The following is a 16038-nucleotide window of genomic DNA, read 5'->3' on the forward strand; positions in this document are numbered from 1 at the left end:
ATTTAACTCTATATTTAACTCCATAATGTTATCATATATAAATATTTGGATGTGGTCTGGGCAATCAGTTTTGTTACTATTGCAGGTGCAATTTGCTGAACCAAAATCTGATGCTACTCTATTGATATTGCCAACGGGTCAAATCTGAGTAGTAAGTTAGATTCTACGAATTTTTCTACACCTACATAGATATCCACCACTTATTTATGCCTCAATTTTGTCCTTGAATGAAGAGTAAATGATTTTTCCCCGTTGAAATGGTAAATATCTCGTTTCAAAAGTAATTATAAAATCTTGAATATGGGCAGCTAGTTAAATCCCACTAAATGCTCAAATTCTATGAATCTTTTTGCCCGTATATAGAATACACTATCTATATTCAACACTTTTGTGTTGCTTTTCGATGTAATTTTTGTCATCCTCACCTTTCTGTCAATGATGGAGTGTCCGGTTCCCACAACCACACCACCCCTATTCGGGCCCTCATTGAAAACAGAAGAAGGAATTGCTAGAGAGGAGGAATTTATATCCGATTTATACTATTAGTTTCCCAATCATATAATGAATATAGCCTGAATAGGCAATTATGGGCGTGATATTGGATGGGTTTCCCACCAAAAGCCCAACTTTTTGAAAATTCATAGTGCCACTTCAATAAAAGATATAATTCAATTGGCCTCGTCGTTTTGTGGGGAAGAATCAGAACTATTGAAAAACAGAAAGCAAAATAAATTAGTGTATGGTTGTGGAATGTCATCAGTGGTTAAAATTGACTTCCGATACTAGTCCGTCTCAAGTGTCCCCAGTCATAGAGTTTTTTAGTGCAACCTCGCTGATTTTCGGAGCAAGAAGGAAACTCATGCATACAAGCATGCGCTACAATCGCAGGTGACATATCACTTTATCAAAAATTAACTGTTCAGATTCTTCAGTGCTAATGTATTTCTCAGCATGCAGCTGCAAGGTCTTCCTCCGCCTTGAATGTATAAAATATTGGTAAAAGCTTTCATGCATTAGCGTGGCCTATCCGGGAAATGATTGAGTAAGGTAAGGCAGTCAACTGCGAACTTTACTGCACCGTTAAGTATTCTAAAGACCGATAAAGGCAGCAAGCTGATTACTAGGAAATTTTCTTAAACAAATTCGAGGTTAAATGAGGTTCATGAATAAGAGAGATTTTACCAATATTTCATAAATATAAAAGATACTTTCCTCGTCAATAGCTTCATTGAATCTTATTTGTATAAATTTGGCTTTGGACTTTGAAAGTAGGTTAAATGATTGAACTAAAATGCTTCAATGTGTAAATCGAGACGTCACTAGATGAAAACCAATTGGCCACATCTGAACATATCCGAAACAGGTTAATGCAGGATTGATGTAGGATTTCTGTAACGGAGCTATTCCAACTGTCTGCTGTATAAGTACACAAAGTGCCCATTTAAATTCTGAGGGTTATTGATAAAAGCCAGTTGCACAGTGATATTCAAGTGCCGGCAGTGTGGTTGGTTGCCTGCTGTTCGAGTAACTACATTCTGAGGGCTAAGAAGAGGTTCTATTAATGATAGCAATGACTGACGAGGCTATTCGTCACCAATGACTAGAAGGCCATACAGAGTGGAGCTCTCAGTGCTCGGCGATACCCTACATTCTCTGAGGATGATAAGTTCAACAGTAGTGGCAGGGACTATGCCTGGGAACTCTACAATAAGCGAAGAACTCTACAGCAAAGATTAAGCTTAAACCTGAGCTGTAGTCCATTCATTCAGGGCCCGGTTGTATGACAACAAAGGCTGCAGGTGTTACAAAGGCTTCGACTAAGGGTAGTTGCCTACGGAACTGGAAACACCCACTAACACTTAGAGAAAAGTGGGATAGGTTGGGATAGTTTCCTTTTCCGCTAGAAAGAACAATCGGAATTTAGTAAGAAAGTAGTAGCAGCAGAACAGAATTCTTTTGGAGTATAAGCACTCAGCATCCTTCCCGCCCAACTATCCGATTTCTCCAGTCTTTGGAGATTTATCAAATTCTGTACTCGGTAACAGAGCCATTAAAATTATTGAGTTCTAGCGATAAATCTTTGAATAATCTAAATCTGATTTCTGTCTTGAACAGCTAAATCTTTATATTGGATTCTAGCGATACGTGGAAAAACTGTTCTCGTTACAATTAGTTATAGGTATTACTCACCGGGATTTGGCTTGTGGGGAAATATTTGTTTAGTTTCGCTCCAATCACACAGCGTCAAGGTACTGCCGTTCACGAGATATTGGTGTAGGACCTTATAGGTATGGAAGTAGCCCAAGGATTTACATTTTGAATTTCTCGACAGTATTTGATTTCTCGGGCTGGTGTCTCGGAGGGATTGGCTATAGTGAAGAAAAGCTTTTTGGATAAATATATATGTAACCAATGCGGAGAAGTGGAGAGTATTCACGATATGTATTAAGAACCCTCTTTTAGGAAATTTTGTTATATATCAATATGCCAGGACTTGCATTTGGTTGAATTTTTAGAAAGGGGTAACTTCGTAGCCAAACAAGTATCTGAAGAGTATGTGCCAAAGCTTTTAAAACTCAACTTCCACCATTGTAATTTGAGTCCTTTTCAATCCTAATCCTCTGGAACTTAAGCAAAAACTCTTCTGAAATATTCAAAGTATGACTCGCATCAATCAAGACACGAGCTCTATACTATCGTTATTTTTTTCTTTTTGTTAGTTAAATATTTAATGATTATAAATAAAGACATATGAAAATTCTTCATAATTCTTTCCAATGGACGACTTGTTTGGCTAAACCTATTGCAATACATTATAATGGTGAAAGCTATTGGTTGGTGTTGGCTGCCACACATGTCACCTATACAATTTTAAACCAATTGATGAATGTTCTCAGTATTTGACGTTCAAACCCTGTAAATAGTAAGCCCGTCAATACCTAATAAGAATGACTCATAACAGTATTAGTGAAAGTATGTAGGAGGAGTGGAGTGATTGGTCATTTTGATGATTCTATATTAGGGCGGATGCATGCGTTTATACTGAAGAGAGGGGATATAAAGGAAATCTAATAGGTTAGAGATATATGAGAAATACTACAATTGCTAATAGTAGGATGAGTCATGAGTGAGTCATGCGCCGATGACAAGTACTATTAGGAAATAATGAGGTGCTTCCAATATTATGAAATGTCCCCAGCGTCCTATTTCCACTAAACACATACCATTTACACTCACAAATGCCGCTGCCAAAAGTCCCACTGGACTGCTATCTCCATTATAGGTATTAAAAATATAAATTATAGAAAAAAATAGTAATTATAAAGCTAGAGTTCATAACCAAGTGATATTCCAGTAGTGTAAAGTATTCTTTATAGGAATTGTATTAATAACTATTCTAGGTTCACGGTATCAGGATTAAAAAGAGTGTGCTTATAGGTTCTCAGCAATATATTTTTGAATTTTCTATTGAGTATGGAGGATCGTAACCCTCATCATAATGGCAAAACTCCAAATCAGAATATAATTATCCCCCTGCAATTAATTGTTATCTGTTGTAATGAAGCTACTCATATTGTATGGTGCATGAGTACACACAGGTCCCGGTTACATGCTGAGAGCTATTGTTAGAAGACAGTCGCTCATTAACATGCAAATACGAGCAGTGTGGTTAGCTACCAGTTACCAGAGTAACTATATTTTGTTCAGTAAGAAGAGGATCTGTTTACTTGATTATTGACTGATGAGTCTATGCTTTGCTGATGAATAGAATGCCAGCTAAAGGGAACCTCTGAGTGGTCGGCAATCCTCTATATCCTCTGTGTATTGTGAGTCCCACAGCAGTGGCAATGACTATTCCTGTCATATCTACAACAAGTGAATACTCTACAACAATGATTCAGCCTACACTTGAATGATTACTGATTCTATGCAGGCCCGGTTACGTGTTAACACACGCTGCAGGTGCTACAAAGACTTTGACTAAGGGTGTTGGGCTTTGGAACCAGAGGCACTTCTAACGCTTAGAAAGAAGTATAGTAACGATAATATTGCTTCCCTTCAGCCAAAGGAAAACGTTGGAACTTAGTAAGGAAGTAGGAACAGAGAACAGAATCCTTTTTAGTATAAGCACTCAGGGTTCTTTCCGTACAGCTGCTCGATTCTCCTACAATTTTGAATGTAGCTATTGAATATTTTATACTGAGTAACGGAATTTTTAAAGATTGTTGCGTTCTAGGCGGTAAGGATTTTTGAACAAACTGAACTTGATTTTTATCTTGCATGACTATATCTTTCTCGCGAATTCAAAAAATACGTTTAAAGATCATTTCCGCTATACTTGTTTAGCAAATTCTCAGTAGAAAGAAAATTAGAAAGGGTTAAATACTAGAATCTCCAGTCTGCAAAGTGTAATTATTCTTACCGGAAACGTAGAAGCTGAACTAAGACCGGAAGGCTGATCAATAGTAAGGAAATAGTTCTACAAATCTCTCTACCAAAATTTTGAAATTGCAGGTAGTAAGTGGGAGTATTCTAATACTTGACAATAGCATAAGGTTTGGAGTTAAGAATTGGTTGATCATTTACCTTGGTGTATATTATTTTTGAAATTTAGCCCATATTTCGAACAAACAGTAACTATAGCGAGAGTATCCGATCCTGATCTCTATTATCTAAAAATTCCAAATATGTTTACCTCAATCCTTCCCCACCCCCATTTTATCTATTATTTCTATTCCCGATTTTAATTAATTTAATACTAACACGTGCTTGAATTGGAGAATGTAAACTTGTTGGCCAACAGAAAATGTATATCTTTGAATTCTCTTATAAAAGACGTACTAGTGGGAAAGGCGGTACAGATATAGACTCTCTCCATAGATTCTTTATAATAGGAAAGTTCCTCAATTATCCACTTCCCATCTTGATTGGGAACTTGGAGTAGCACTCAATCTTGCATTTTAAATTTTGGACTTTGGAGTTCACTCGGCTTTCATTGGCATTGCAAGATGAAAAAAGCAATTGATCCATACTCCTGATCTGCCGACTCATACGATATAGAAACCAAACCTAGTAAGGCAACTTGACAATACAAAAAAACACGTAACCATTCACTCGTACCCATTCTAGTATTTGTAATTGCGATTCCAAAACTTTCTGCGAAAGTTCACACAATCAAATAATACTCTGCTGCAACTTATTTCCAAGGAGTTCAAGTGGTTTTGTATGGTTCTGAAACCTACCAACACATTCCGGCCCAGATAGCCCCTATATATTTCGTCTTTTTGTCAATTATAATTGCATCAGAATGTATAATACATAGTAGCTATCATCAATCTCTTTTTCCATTTAGTTCTAGTCAATATTGAGTATTTTATAGCGCTATTTTAGTTTTACAGGAACCCAATTTTGGTTCCGGTAACTCTCCGGAAACCTTTCAACATTCCAGGTCAATCTTGAGGTTTCGGTATTACACGGTACTAACAAACTTTCACGAGTCGTACCAGCCCCAAACTTCGGCAGAAACTTTCACTAGTAGTACTGGCCCCAAACTTTGGCAGAAACTTTCGCAAAATGTCACGTGACTGCCAAGAAGTTTGGGGCTGGTGTTGAGCTCAAGGTCACCCCCTCAAATACCTCCTAAAGATTACGGTTGCGGCTTTCCAGGGTTAGGGTTCATTATCACAGGAGTAACGCCAAGACATCTGATTAATGGTCCAGACTGTAGTATTTACATACGCTGCCGGAGATGCCTCTTTCGGTTGCAATGTAGGTCTCAAAGACACGTGGATCTGGGATGATGTAGAGAACATGGTTGCAGAGATGTATGTTTCCTGCAACGCCGCCCCCCCCCTTTTCTCAAATCGCTAACATCTTTGTCGGCATGCTTGCTTTCCGTCGTTCTCTCCGTCTTTTTTCAGATCTTTATTCATTATATTTCACATCGCGGGAGCACGAAGACGACCTGCAACACCCCACTCGACACGACACGGGGCTAGGAATCTTTCGGATGGAGGATCTGTCAAGGCCCCCGCCAGCTCCAGGTGAAATCGTACTTTAGCAACGTAACGCCAACAATGAAAAGATGTTATGATCAACTCATCATGGCCGGTATACAGTTTACCTAAAGACCAAGATTTGCCTTCTCTTACAACATAATGATATAATGAGAAGGCTGATCGAACTGTGTTTGGGGGTTAATGAAAAATGTTAACACTGCGCCGTCTAGAACGACATTGGATCCCCTGCCTCTTTACCCCCATACAGCATTGGAGAGACCATGGCATGGATCTCTTTAGGTATTTAGAATTCTACTATGCTCCTTTCCCGAGCTAATGCCAAATCTCGCTCGGGGGTTACTACTGGCTCCATGCTTATCTGGTCCTATCGAACTGTGCCAAAATGGACATCACGTTAATTTCTAAGTACACTGACATAAACGGAGGAGAAATCAAACAACAATTACAAAAGGAACTGGATGCTAAAGAAGGAAACTATCAAAACACCTCAATTACAGCCTCCGGCATGTCTTTTCTTCCAACATCATCTTAGCCACTACAACAAATCCGCCCATCGTCGAAACTGATAAGAGGGCAGTGACGAGGGCGGTGACCAAAAAGGCTGGTATCGGGTGCTTTCCGGCAAACCTCTGAAACGAATTAAGCCCAACGACGAAGGATAACAACGTTGAACCCACTTGGCCAAGGACAAACCAGCACATGATCCATGACCGCTGACTGACAGTACTGTGGCCTGGGTTGAATTTGGTGAGAAGATATAAAATTATGTATGGTGCAGCCATAAAACCCAGAGAAAGCAGCCACAACAAATACGTCCAGAGTGGGTTTTTCTGTGGCAGAATTAGCGCCTTCCGCATCAAATATTTTGTACCTGAGATAGCCTACTTTCTTTGTTTTGATGAACGTGGTAGACCGTGTGAGCCACCTAACAATGTTCACCGCCTTTTTGAGATTTCCATTTTCGCGATACAACCTTTTGAGCTCATCAATTAATTCCGCCTCGTGCTCACGGTCGAGAAAGGCTCCGTAGACCAGTCCGACCACGCCACTTGTCTGTTCCTCTACCTTCTTCCTTTCTCCCTTGCTCCACCACCCCCGAGGATAATTCATCTCGATCTCATCGCTTGGTGTTTTATTTGCATTGTCGGGGTCCTCCTCACTCTCAGGGGCTTCAATGCCGCGGTAGTGAACTAAATATCTCGATGGGTAGCGGGGACCTGTAAGGCCAGCGACAAGGTTCGCTAACGACATGAGGATATATGGGATGACAGTTAGTTGGTAAGTGGCATATCCATACTGACTCAGTCGTGGTTTCCCAATCTTGTACAGTTCAAAGGAACCATATATTATTTGAACAATGGCGGCGATGGTTTTGACGAAGTTAAAATTAGAGGCTAGATTGGTATCAGCAACGCCGGCCGTTTTCGATGCATCTCCGAATTCTTGGGGGGTAATAGAGTCTCTCGCTCCCGATTTTCCAAGCGATGTCGAAGTAGAATCCCTTTGCGATGCTGATAGTTTGTGCTCCCCTGGTTTCATCATGTTTAAGACTAGCTCCTTGAACCAGCCCTTAATAATATCATAGCGAGTCCTCTCATCAGGGTGACCTAATAACCGGGAAACCTTAAAATTGCGCGGTACTGCTATCAAAGAGTAATCCAAATGTGAAGGATCTTCAGGTACTCCGGCCTCCAGAGTTGTGGCCCCGACGTCAGGTTGTTTGAGATCCGGAGGATATTCGCCGTGTACCTGGGTCAGGTAAGTGGAAACCGGAAGGAAAGTAGCTGTGAGCGCTGCGGCATAATTACTCAATCGCTTGGGCCTTCTATGAGAATCCACTGGGTTACTGCTGAGGGGTTGGTGACTGAAAATCATGTCCTTATCAATCGGCGACGGAGACTCATAGGAACCATCGGAGATAGGGGTTTCTCCAGTCTGTGGTGATGACTTCTCGGAGTCTGGGGAAGCCGTCTTTGAAGGATTCTGCATCGGCAGGCGACGGTCAGACGGGTGACGAGCAGATGGAAATGCTGGGACCAGCATGCAAAGGGCACCCGCCCGCAGCGCGACTTGAAGATCTGTCCCTCCCCATATTGCAAAGCGACTTATCTCGTCAACGGCACGCGCTATGCCCACAGATGGCATTAAGATAGCTGTGAAAGATGCAAGGGCACAGGCGAGGGGCGTGCTCCCAGGTTCCGTAAGGACAGTAATAGCGTGTAGTCCATAATTCAGCAAAAAGAATTGGACTACGTCTCTCCAACCTGAGGGTCTGCAGATAGTCTGACCCCGCTCATATTCACCCGTATTGTTCATTCCGGGGAGATTGAGAAGGGAATGGATTCGGGAAGAGCAAACTGACGATGTAAGGGGGAGCGTGCGGAGGTTTTGGGGGGGGGGTCAAGGGGTTGAGAAAGGCGGTTTGTTGAGAGAATAGATCAGCGGGAGAGAGGCAGAGGAGCAGTAATATAAGTTAAGAAGACGATCAGTAAGGCAACCTACCCCGATCCTTCGAGGGAGAGTCTTATCAGCAGCACCAAGCACTAGATCGAGAGCAACAGAAAGCTGAAAGTTAAGTTTTATTTCGAACTGCCTCTTAGTTCGGTAAGCATACATTTCCTAGATCTCATTGGCCCAATTCCGAGGGGCAGAGGCAGCTCTGCGCTTATGAAGGAAACCATTAGCGCTGGTGATGACAACTTCATTTGATATGAAATCTCACCAACAAACGCCAAGAGACCTGTTCAAATGCCCTGGTTGCTGTCTCTGCAGACGGAATCTTGAACTAAATCTTACATCTCCCTTGGCTATAGTTGGTTCGGTATGTGCTGAGCTGCAATTTGCTAAGTCACATCATATGAACACTTCACGTAGGACTAGAGGCTTTCAGTTCGCTCGAATTTTCATTTTCAAAGTGAAGAAAACTCAGGCACCTAAGGTTGCGTTTACTTCTGCAGTTCACATGCCACTTTGAGATGAATATTTAAAACCAAACATTCCGCCCTTCAGTATTCCCAGTCTACACCTACAAGATCAGCTTAGGACAGACTCCTCGCTGCAGAAGTTTCCTTTTGAAAATGGAAAACAGAGACCAAGTGAAAGCCCCGACTCCAGCTTTATAGCGACTGGGGCTGGTATCCCCTGGTGGGCCGAAACATGCTCAGAATTACAAATCTGGCGCTTGCCTTCCCAGATAGGGTAATGCCACAGTTGAAATTTCAACAGGAAACTCCCACAAACAGTAAGTTTTGGCCCAGATTTGCCAAGGCTCCAAAGCACCAGATTCTGAGCATGTTTCGGCCCACCAGGCGATAAGCCTTTCGCATTATTGTCGCCAGGATCTACGTCGTAGGGGTTGGTGGATCGCAATACTGAGTGAGCGACAGTAACATTTTCTGACATTACCAGGGTTGCTAGTCTCGAAACGAACAACCAGATCTGCGTCTATCGGATAAGTAGGTTGCTCAGCTCTATCACCTACAATAAACTGATTGGAGAGAGGAGTCCTAACTCGTTAAGTGCTTCCATATCATGCCACAGCAGCGGGTTGAGTATTGTGCCTTTACAATACATACGGTCTGTGGAGTTTGACCCAGACTCAGGGCGCATAATAATTCAACGTGTGTTGGTGAATCTGTGTAATCACATGTAGCAACGATTTCTGCATTTCTTTGCCGACCACCTTTCTGCAATGTTAGTCCGGACGCCGTTTATTCATTGGCGTGTCCAACTAGCCATACATAGGCCACCGGTAGGGTCACTTGAATTATCAAACACTGGGTCTCCGATCCCCGATCCCCGGGATATTGGGCACGGGTGTAACTTAGTTTTAGGTTTGGTTACTTACCCCGATCTTCGCTACATGAACCAATAGAGACTGATCACCCAGCGCATGAGCTTATCTCCTCCGGCAACCAAATATCCTACACATCGTTAACTGCGAGAAAGTGTAAGTGAGGCATAAGTGTATATTGTTACGTACTTGGACGCCATGAAACGCAGCCCGCATTTCTCGATTAGTCGCGTGCGTATTTGCCGGCTCTCCCTCGATCGCGATTAGCATCAATAAACATGTTTAGTCATCACCTCAGTGCAGCGAGCAAAGAATATTTATTCTTAAGACTTTCAAGATTATCCCTTGGGCGCGTGAGGCATTTACGAAATCTCCCTCATGCATTAGCGTGATCTGTTCAGGAAGTGATCGACTGAAATAAGGCAGCGACCTGCGAAGTTTCTGGCATATAGGCGTACAGCGATGGGTAATAAGCCATCAGACCGTACGCCACCAAAATCCGCGTTTGCAGGCAAAATTGTGGCTAGGACGTCCGATGACTTATTACCTACCCCTGTACTACAAGTACTGGAAAACGCAGCGAACAGCTTACCCTGATGTTTCCTCACTCAAATTCGAGATCACATGATATTTATGCATGAGAGAGATTTCGCAAATGTCTCACGCGCCCAAGGGATACAAGTTAGATGCAGAAAGGATGAGACATTGAATTTTCGACTGCAGGACTCAATGACGCCTAGGGATATATTCGATCCTAATGCGTAAGATTTCCCTCTGAGAGTAAGTGTGGGACTATGCCAGCTAAGGAACTAACGCACGCAGAATGGCCTTGGGACGATAGGCGCTCGGTGGTTTCGGCGAGTATGTGCGAGTCTACATACCATAGGACCTGAGAACAAACAGGAGAAACGGATTATATGTAGGTACTACAGAGGTGCGCTGTCATTGGACTGACCCAACTTTCGGCGGACCAGTGACATACAGATTGAAATTCTGGATCCAACAAGATCTAGGAGCCGCATAAGCCGTGTTCTTGATACGAACAGGGTTACATACTCTCCATTAGAAAATGATTTTCTATCACCAATGAGGCGCAACGAAACTCGGAAAGTGGACGGCGATAATAGGAGAGATAAGCCAGTCACCCCCCCAGTCCCCCGCCACGACACCAGACATCCCCTCCCGATGCCAGTGACCTCCCGTCAGACACAGGCTCTTCCTTCTGAAACCTGGCCTTTCAGAGCCTTTATTTAATAAATTGGAGTCCTTCCATGCCAAAAGACGATGCGTATTGATGCTATGTGTCCCCAAGACCCATCATCTGGGAGTGGAGAGGCTCGCGAGTGGTTGATGTGGGGTGCAGGGAGTGGTGTTTTGGAACTATGCAAGCTCGCTTAAATCAGCCGGCATTAGCGTGCGTATCCATGCAACCTGTCATGGTCCGTGTGCGCAGCGCAACTCAAGACCCGAGTAACAGCGTCCTCCACATACCAGGAAGCTACGGAGAAAGTCACCGAGAAGATTTTTGCTGAGGGTCCAGTGACGCTAAGCGACCCCGCAAACACCTAAGTTCAATGCGTCTGAATCAAGACAAACCGCTATAGTGGAGAATGACAATTCCGGGATGGGGTGTGTGTGCCGGGTTTTAGGTGTACCGGGGGTTCTCCGACTTCGGAGTTGTATTGAGGTACATAAACACACAGGGATGAGGTTTATTTTGTTTCCGACAAAATTCGGGCTCCTATATCACATTCGTAACTTCAATCCCTTGGCCTGGTGAGACATCCAGATTCGGGAACCTTCATACTCGCGACAGGCAACAAGAACCCGAAAATGCAACTCTTATGCGTGTCTGGAACATGCATTCGAGCCGGGGTCATGATTGGGGGAATGCGAGACAGTATATAAAAAAATATAAAAATCATTGTTTACATGCTCTACCAACCGGTGTGTCCTCCCTGCGCTTCAATTACAGCAGCAATGCGTTCTGGCATGCTGTCCACAAATGCTAGTATTTCCTCCTCCGTGATACCATTGTTCCATTCATCCAATATTGCTGCCCTAATCTCGTCAACTCCCCTAGGGCGAGGTCTTCTAGAATTAAGTCTGTTTTTCAACAGATTCCATACATTTTCAATAGGATTAAGATCTGGTGACGAGGGTGGCCATTGTAGAGAAGGCATCTGATACAAATCCCGCTGTTCTTGGGTTACTTCTGCTCTATGTGCCGGAGCACCATCCTCCATAACCACAATTCCGCCTCCTACTGCTTGATTTTCCCAATACCAAAAGGGCCATAGGACCGGAGTAAGAACATTGTGGATGTAGGTGTTTGCCGTGATTGTCCCCCAGTTCTGCTTGTCCCAGAGAATGAGTGGTGTTTTTTTGCCGCCTAGAACACCGCCCCATATCATGACAGAGTTTTGTTTTCTGAACTTAGGCACGATACAGTATTCTGTATACACCTCTTCTGGCCGTCTGGTTACCCATATGTTGCCACGGCCACCACCAAGCCAAACATAACACTCGTCGGTCCAAATGACGTGTCTCCAATCGTGTATTGTCCAGTGCCGATGGCTCAAGGCAAAGTTAAGACGCTTCTCCTTAGTTTCGGCCTTCAAAAAGACTTTCTTTCGTGCAATTCGACGTCCGTATCCTTCTAAAGTAAAGGCTTTACGGAGCGTTTTTTCTGACGCGTCAACTCCACATATTTCCGCTATTTCACTGTAGGATTTCCGGCGATTTTCAGAGTTCAAGGTAGCTGTATAAACCAACTGACGTCGTGTAGGTGTATCAATACTAAAAGGCCTGCCCTTCTTCTTCTGCGGTGTAGTTGGTCTATGACAGATATCGAACACCGTAGATATAGAAAGGTTTTGATTTGCAGCAATTTTGGCATATATCCATCCAGATTCGAACCGGAGACATTTAACATAGCATCGTTGCTTGTAGGAGGTTTCTGCAGTCTTAATGGCAACCATAGCTCAATAGTTAGGGGCGTTTGAGGCGTTGGGAGGAGGTTTGGAGGCGTTGGAAGGAGAGTTCACGGTTTTGACAAACAATTCACGGCTTTGGAAAGACTCTATCTACTCTACTCCGCTCTATCTACTCTACTTTACCTCGGGCTCACGATCATAACAAGTTGTACTTTTGAAATGGTCGTGATTCCCTCCAATCATGACCCCGGCTCAAATGCATGTCCCAGACACGCATAAGACTTACATTTTCGGGTTCTTGTTGCCTGTCGCGAGTACCTAGTGAGATACCTACACATTTGGGAGGACGACTTAAAAAGCGGGGAGTGTCGGAACATCAGATTGACAGGGCCCTGCGGTAAGTAGCCTTGTGGTCTTATCGGACGAGGTTATACCGCCAGAGGGAGATTGTCGAAGCAACTACTCGCCGCCGGTGGTGTGTCTCGATTAGTAGGTAGGTAGCGAGGTGTGAGTGGGAGTCTTCCTAGAGTAAATGCCTGGATTTGCCGCGTTTGGATATGGTACCTATATACCTGGTTGCAAGCGGTTAAGCGTATTAGGGGGGGGCTGCAGATTATAATTGCGGGGACCGATTTATCCAATCGTCGTTCCCTCCATCCTCCAATTATCGGAGCACAGTCCGAGCGACAGACAGGCCTGAGGATGCTCAACACGTGAAAAAGCACATATGAAAGGGGCTGCTGGCTAGGGCACATTTTGTCCCAAGTGACCCTCAATCGGTGATATGTCTAACTAGGCTTGCGGGGAATCGGTTGAAATCCGGTGCCCCAAAAAGCTCTGTTTTGGTCATACTTCTCTTCCAACCCCTCTCCCAGATGAGAACAGCTACACATCGTACTAAATCTTCCAACACCCTCCAAACCCTATCAACTCTCCCCCAATATCATAGACACCTCTCTTGAAATAGGGTGCTCAACATGGGTGATAGTATTGAAGGATTCTCTTTATTTCATTACCCTATTTGTCGTCAGGATATGACTCACTTATGACCCACTTTCCTTATTAGTTACTGAATTACTCATACGTATATTACTCATTGTATCTCGTTTGCGCTACCTCTCTTTATCATGAGTATGGGGCATTCCCCCTTAGCTAGGACAATGACACGATCAATTACTTTACTCTCCTACCTACTTTCTCTAGGTTATGAACCTGGAGACCACTCACGCTTACACACTCCTTACTATTTTCACCACAAACCACACTTTCTTATATCACCTTCAATTAAGATTGAGAAGAGCATCAAAATTCATGCACTCCCATGTAAGCTGTATGGTCAAGGCCATTACACTTTATGTAGAAACCTTGCTGCGTGAATGTTGAAATTTCATGATATGTGGAACTTGCTCAATGGCTCGAGCAAGCGTCCCGTGTTAACCACCACCACTACTATATCTACCACACCACTATAAGCATTGTGAGCCACGGCTGGGGCTGAAGAAGATGAAGAAGAAACCTCCGACAATACCGAAGAAATCGGCAACTGGCACAAAAAGGACAATCTTGTAGTCACATTTGTATTCCTTCAATCTAATATCGAAATTCAACTTCTTCTCACGCCCAGACTGGCAGACACCCTAAACCATCTTTGGGCTCAGCTTGAGGACAGATTCGATCGGAAAACTGTCTTCTCTCTCCACTCATTCGTTGCCAATGTCTTCACCCTACCGTACTCACTCATTGAGGGTATCAAAGAAAATCTAACCGAGTTCATCACCCATTGGTAGTCCCTCCTCTCAAGGTGATAAGCGGACAAGTATTCCACATGGTACGTAGAGCAATGGCAGAAGTTGGCGAGTGAGTGTGTTATAGGGATCCAGATAGGGGATCCTGGTGTCAATGGGGATCAATAGGGTCAAAGGGGTAAGAGCGCGATGGTCTCATTATAACGGGAGAGAAAATAGTTATTATATAGTGATAGACAGCATAGATACTGAAGATAGATAGATGACTAGAATTTATTATCCGACTAGAAGCACAAAGCTTCTCGCAAGGGTCAAAAACAGATCAAAACAACGGATAACATCCAGAAGGAATACAGAAAGCGAAAGGGAAAACACAAGTAACTAGAGCTAGGATACAAATAGGTGCGAACAGGCAGAAATGTGAAACAGAATAGGTACAGGTAAGCAAAATTGAACCGAAAGAGTAAGAAACTTTCTCATAGTTAATGTAAATCAAACACCTCTACCAATTACGACCTTGTCCAAACCTAGTATCCAGAAGTGACTTGTCCCACTTAGTGAATTCCGGAACCAACTGAAGTGTTACCTATTCTAAGTTGTTAATCTGTTGCTGTTGTAGCATCGTCATTGGCCGTCTTGACTGCCAGCCCGGCCGACAGAATAAGAAGATGCGAAAGTGAAAGGCATATGTTAAAGTATCATAGCCTGCGAGGCTCCTTGTCAGACAGCAGCCCATTTAGGATGGTAAACAGGAGCTGCAACCTGTCGGTGGCATTTGCAGTGGTGAAATTCGAACTTGATTCCCGGAGTTGGCAGGGTGGTTGCAATCGTAAGTATCGACAATTCTTGATGGTGTGTCATCAGTTGTTGGGCCGAGCCAAATAAGGAGGGGTAAGTGGCTCAGCTAACTGACTTAAAACGAGTTGGCTGCCTGGGGCTGTACAGTGGGGTAAGGTCCAACAAAGGGGCGTCGCTTAGTGAGGAGAGGGAATGTTTCGCGACTGTAAGGTCGCTAATATCGTAGGTTATGATAGGCTTTGGTAATGCGTATATGCTAACCTCTAGATTATTGACAGAGTGCCGATATAATGTAGGAGGTGGTAGCCTCAAAAAGCCGGTTGATATCACCATTGGCGGTGCCAACGGGGTTGAAGAGGGGTTGAGAAGAAGGATGCCTACTCCTGAAAGGCTTCAACTCGGCAGATAGGGGGATGTATTGCTCAGAGCTTGAAGCAATTTGAGAATCAGTATATGGAAACGGAAGGAGTCATGCCACGACAAGTGGTTGAGCGAGGAACAGAAGATAGATAGATAGATGGATTTTTATATATCTTTGATGTACAAGACTTATCGCACTTTGACACTACCTAATAGAAAGGAAATGAATAAATGGAAAAACGAAAGAAGAGAAAAAAGAAAAGAAAAGAAAAGAAAAGATATCAAAGTATGGAGCTTTAGAGCAAAACGAAAACCTAAATCTTTCGCGCCTTAATCCAATTGGTACCAGTCCAGTGATTTCGTTTCCATGGGAATTACAACACTAG

The 16038-nt window shown here is 43.3% G+C and overlaps 2 protein-coding genes across 2 annotated transcripts; both read right to left on the reverse strand.

Annotated features, from left to right (window-relative positions):
• Positions 1 to 6511: 6511 nt before the first annotated feature.
• On the reverse strand, positions 6512 to 8336 carry LAJ45_10140 (uncharacterized protein; the record flags this gene model as incomplete). The annotated part of the gene is made up of 2 exons (XM_046119671.1): positions 6512 to 6850; positions 6906 to 8336. 2 exons carry the CDS (start codon positions 8334 to 8336, stop codon positions 6512 to 6514), a joined length of 1770 nt encoding a protein of 589 aa, XP_045967121.1.
• A 1009-nt stretch (positions 8337 to 9345) lies between these two features.
• LAJ45_10141 (uncharacterized protein) lies at positions 9346 to 10029 on the reverse strand (the record flags this gene model as incomplete). Its single annotated transcript, XM_046119672.1, has 5 exons — positions 9346 to 9458; positions 9532 to 9702; positions 9868 to 9878; positions 9936 to 9943; positions 10003 to 10029. 5 exons carry the CDS (start codon positions 10027 to 10029, stop codon positions 9346 to 9348), a joined length of 330 nt encoding a protein of 109 aa, XP_045967122.1.
• Between the last annotated feature and the right edge of the window lie 6009 nt (positions 10030 to 16038).

Source organism: Morchella importuna (genome assembly GCF_003444635.1).
Source record: "Morchella importuna strain M04M26 chromosome Unknown Morimp01GS042, whole genome shotgun sequence".
Taxonomy (NCBI): domain Eukaryota; kingdom Fungi; phylum Ascomycota; class Pezizomycetes; order Pezizales; family Morchellaceae; genus Morchella; species Morchella importuna.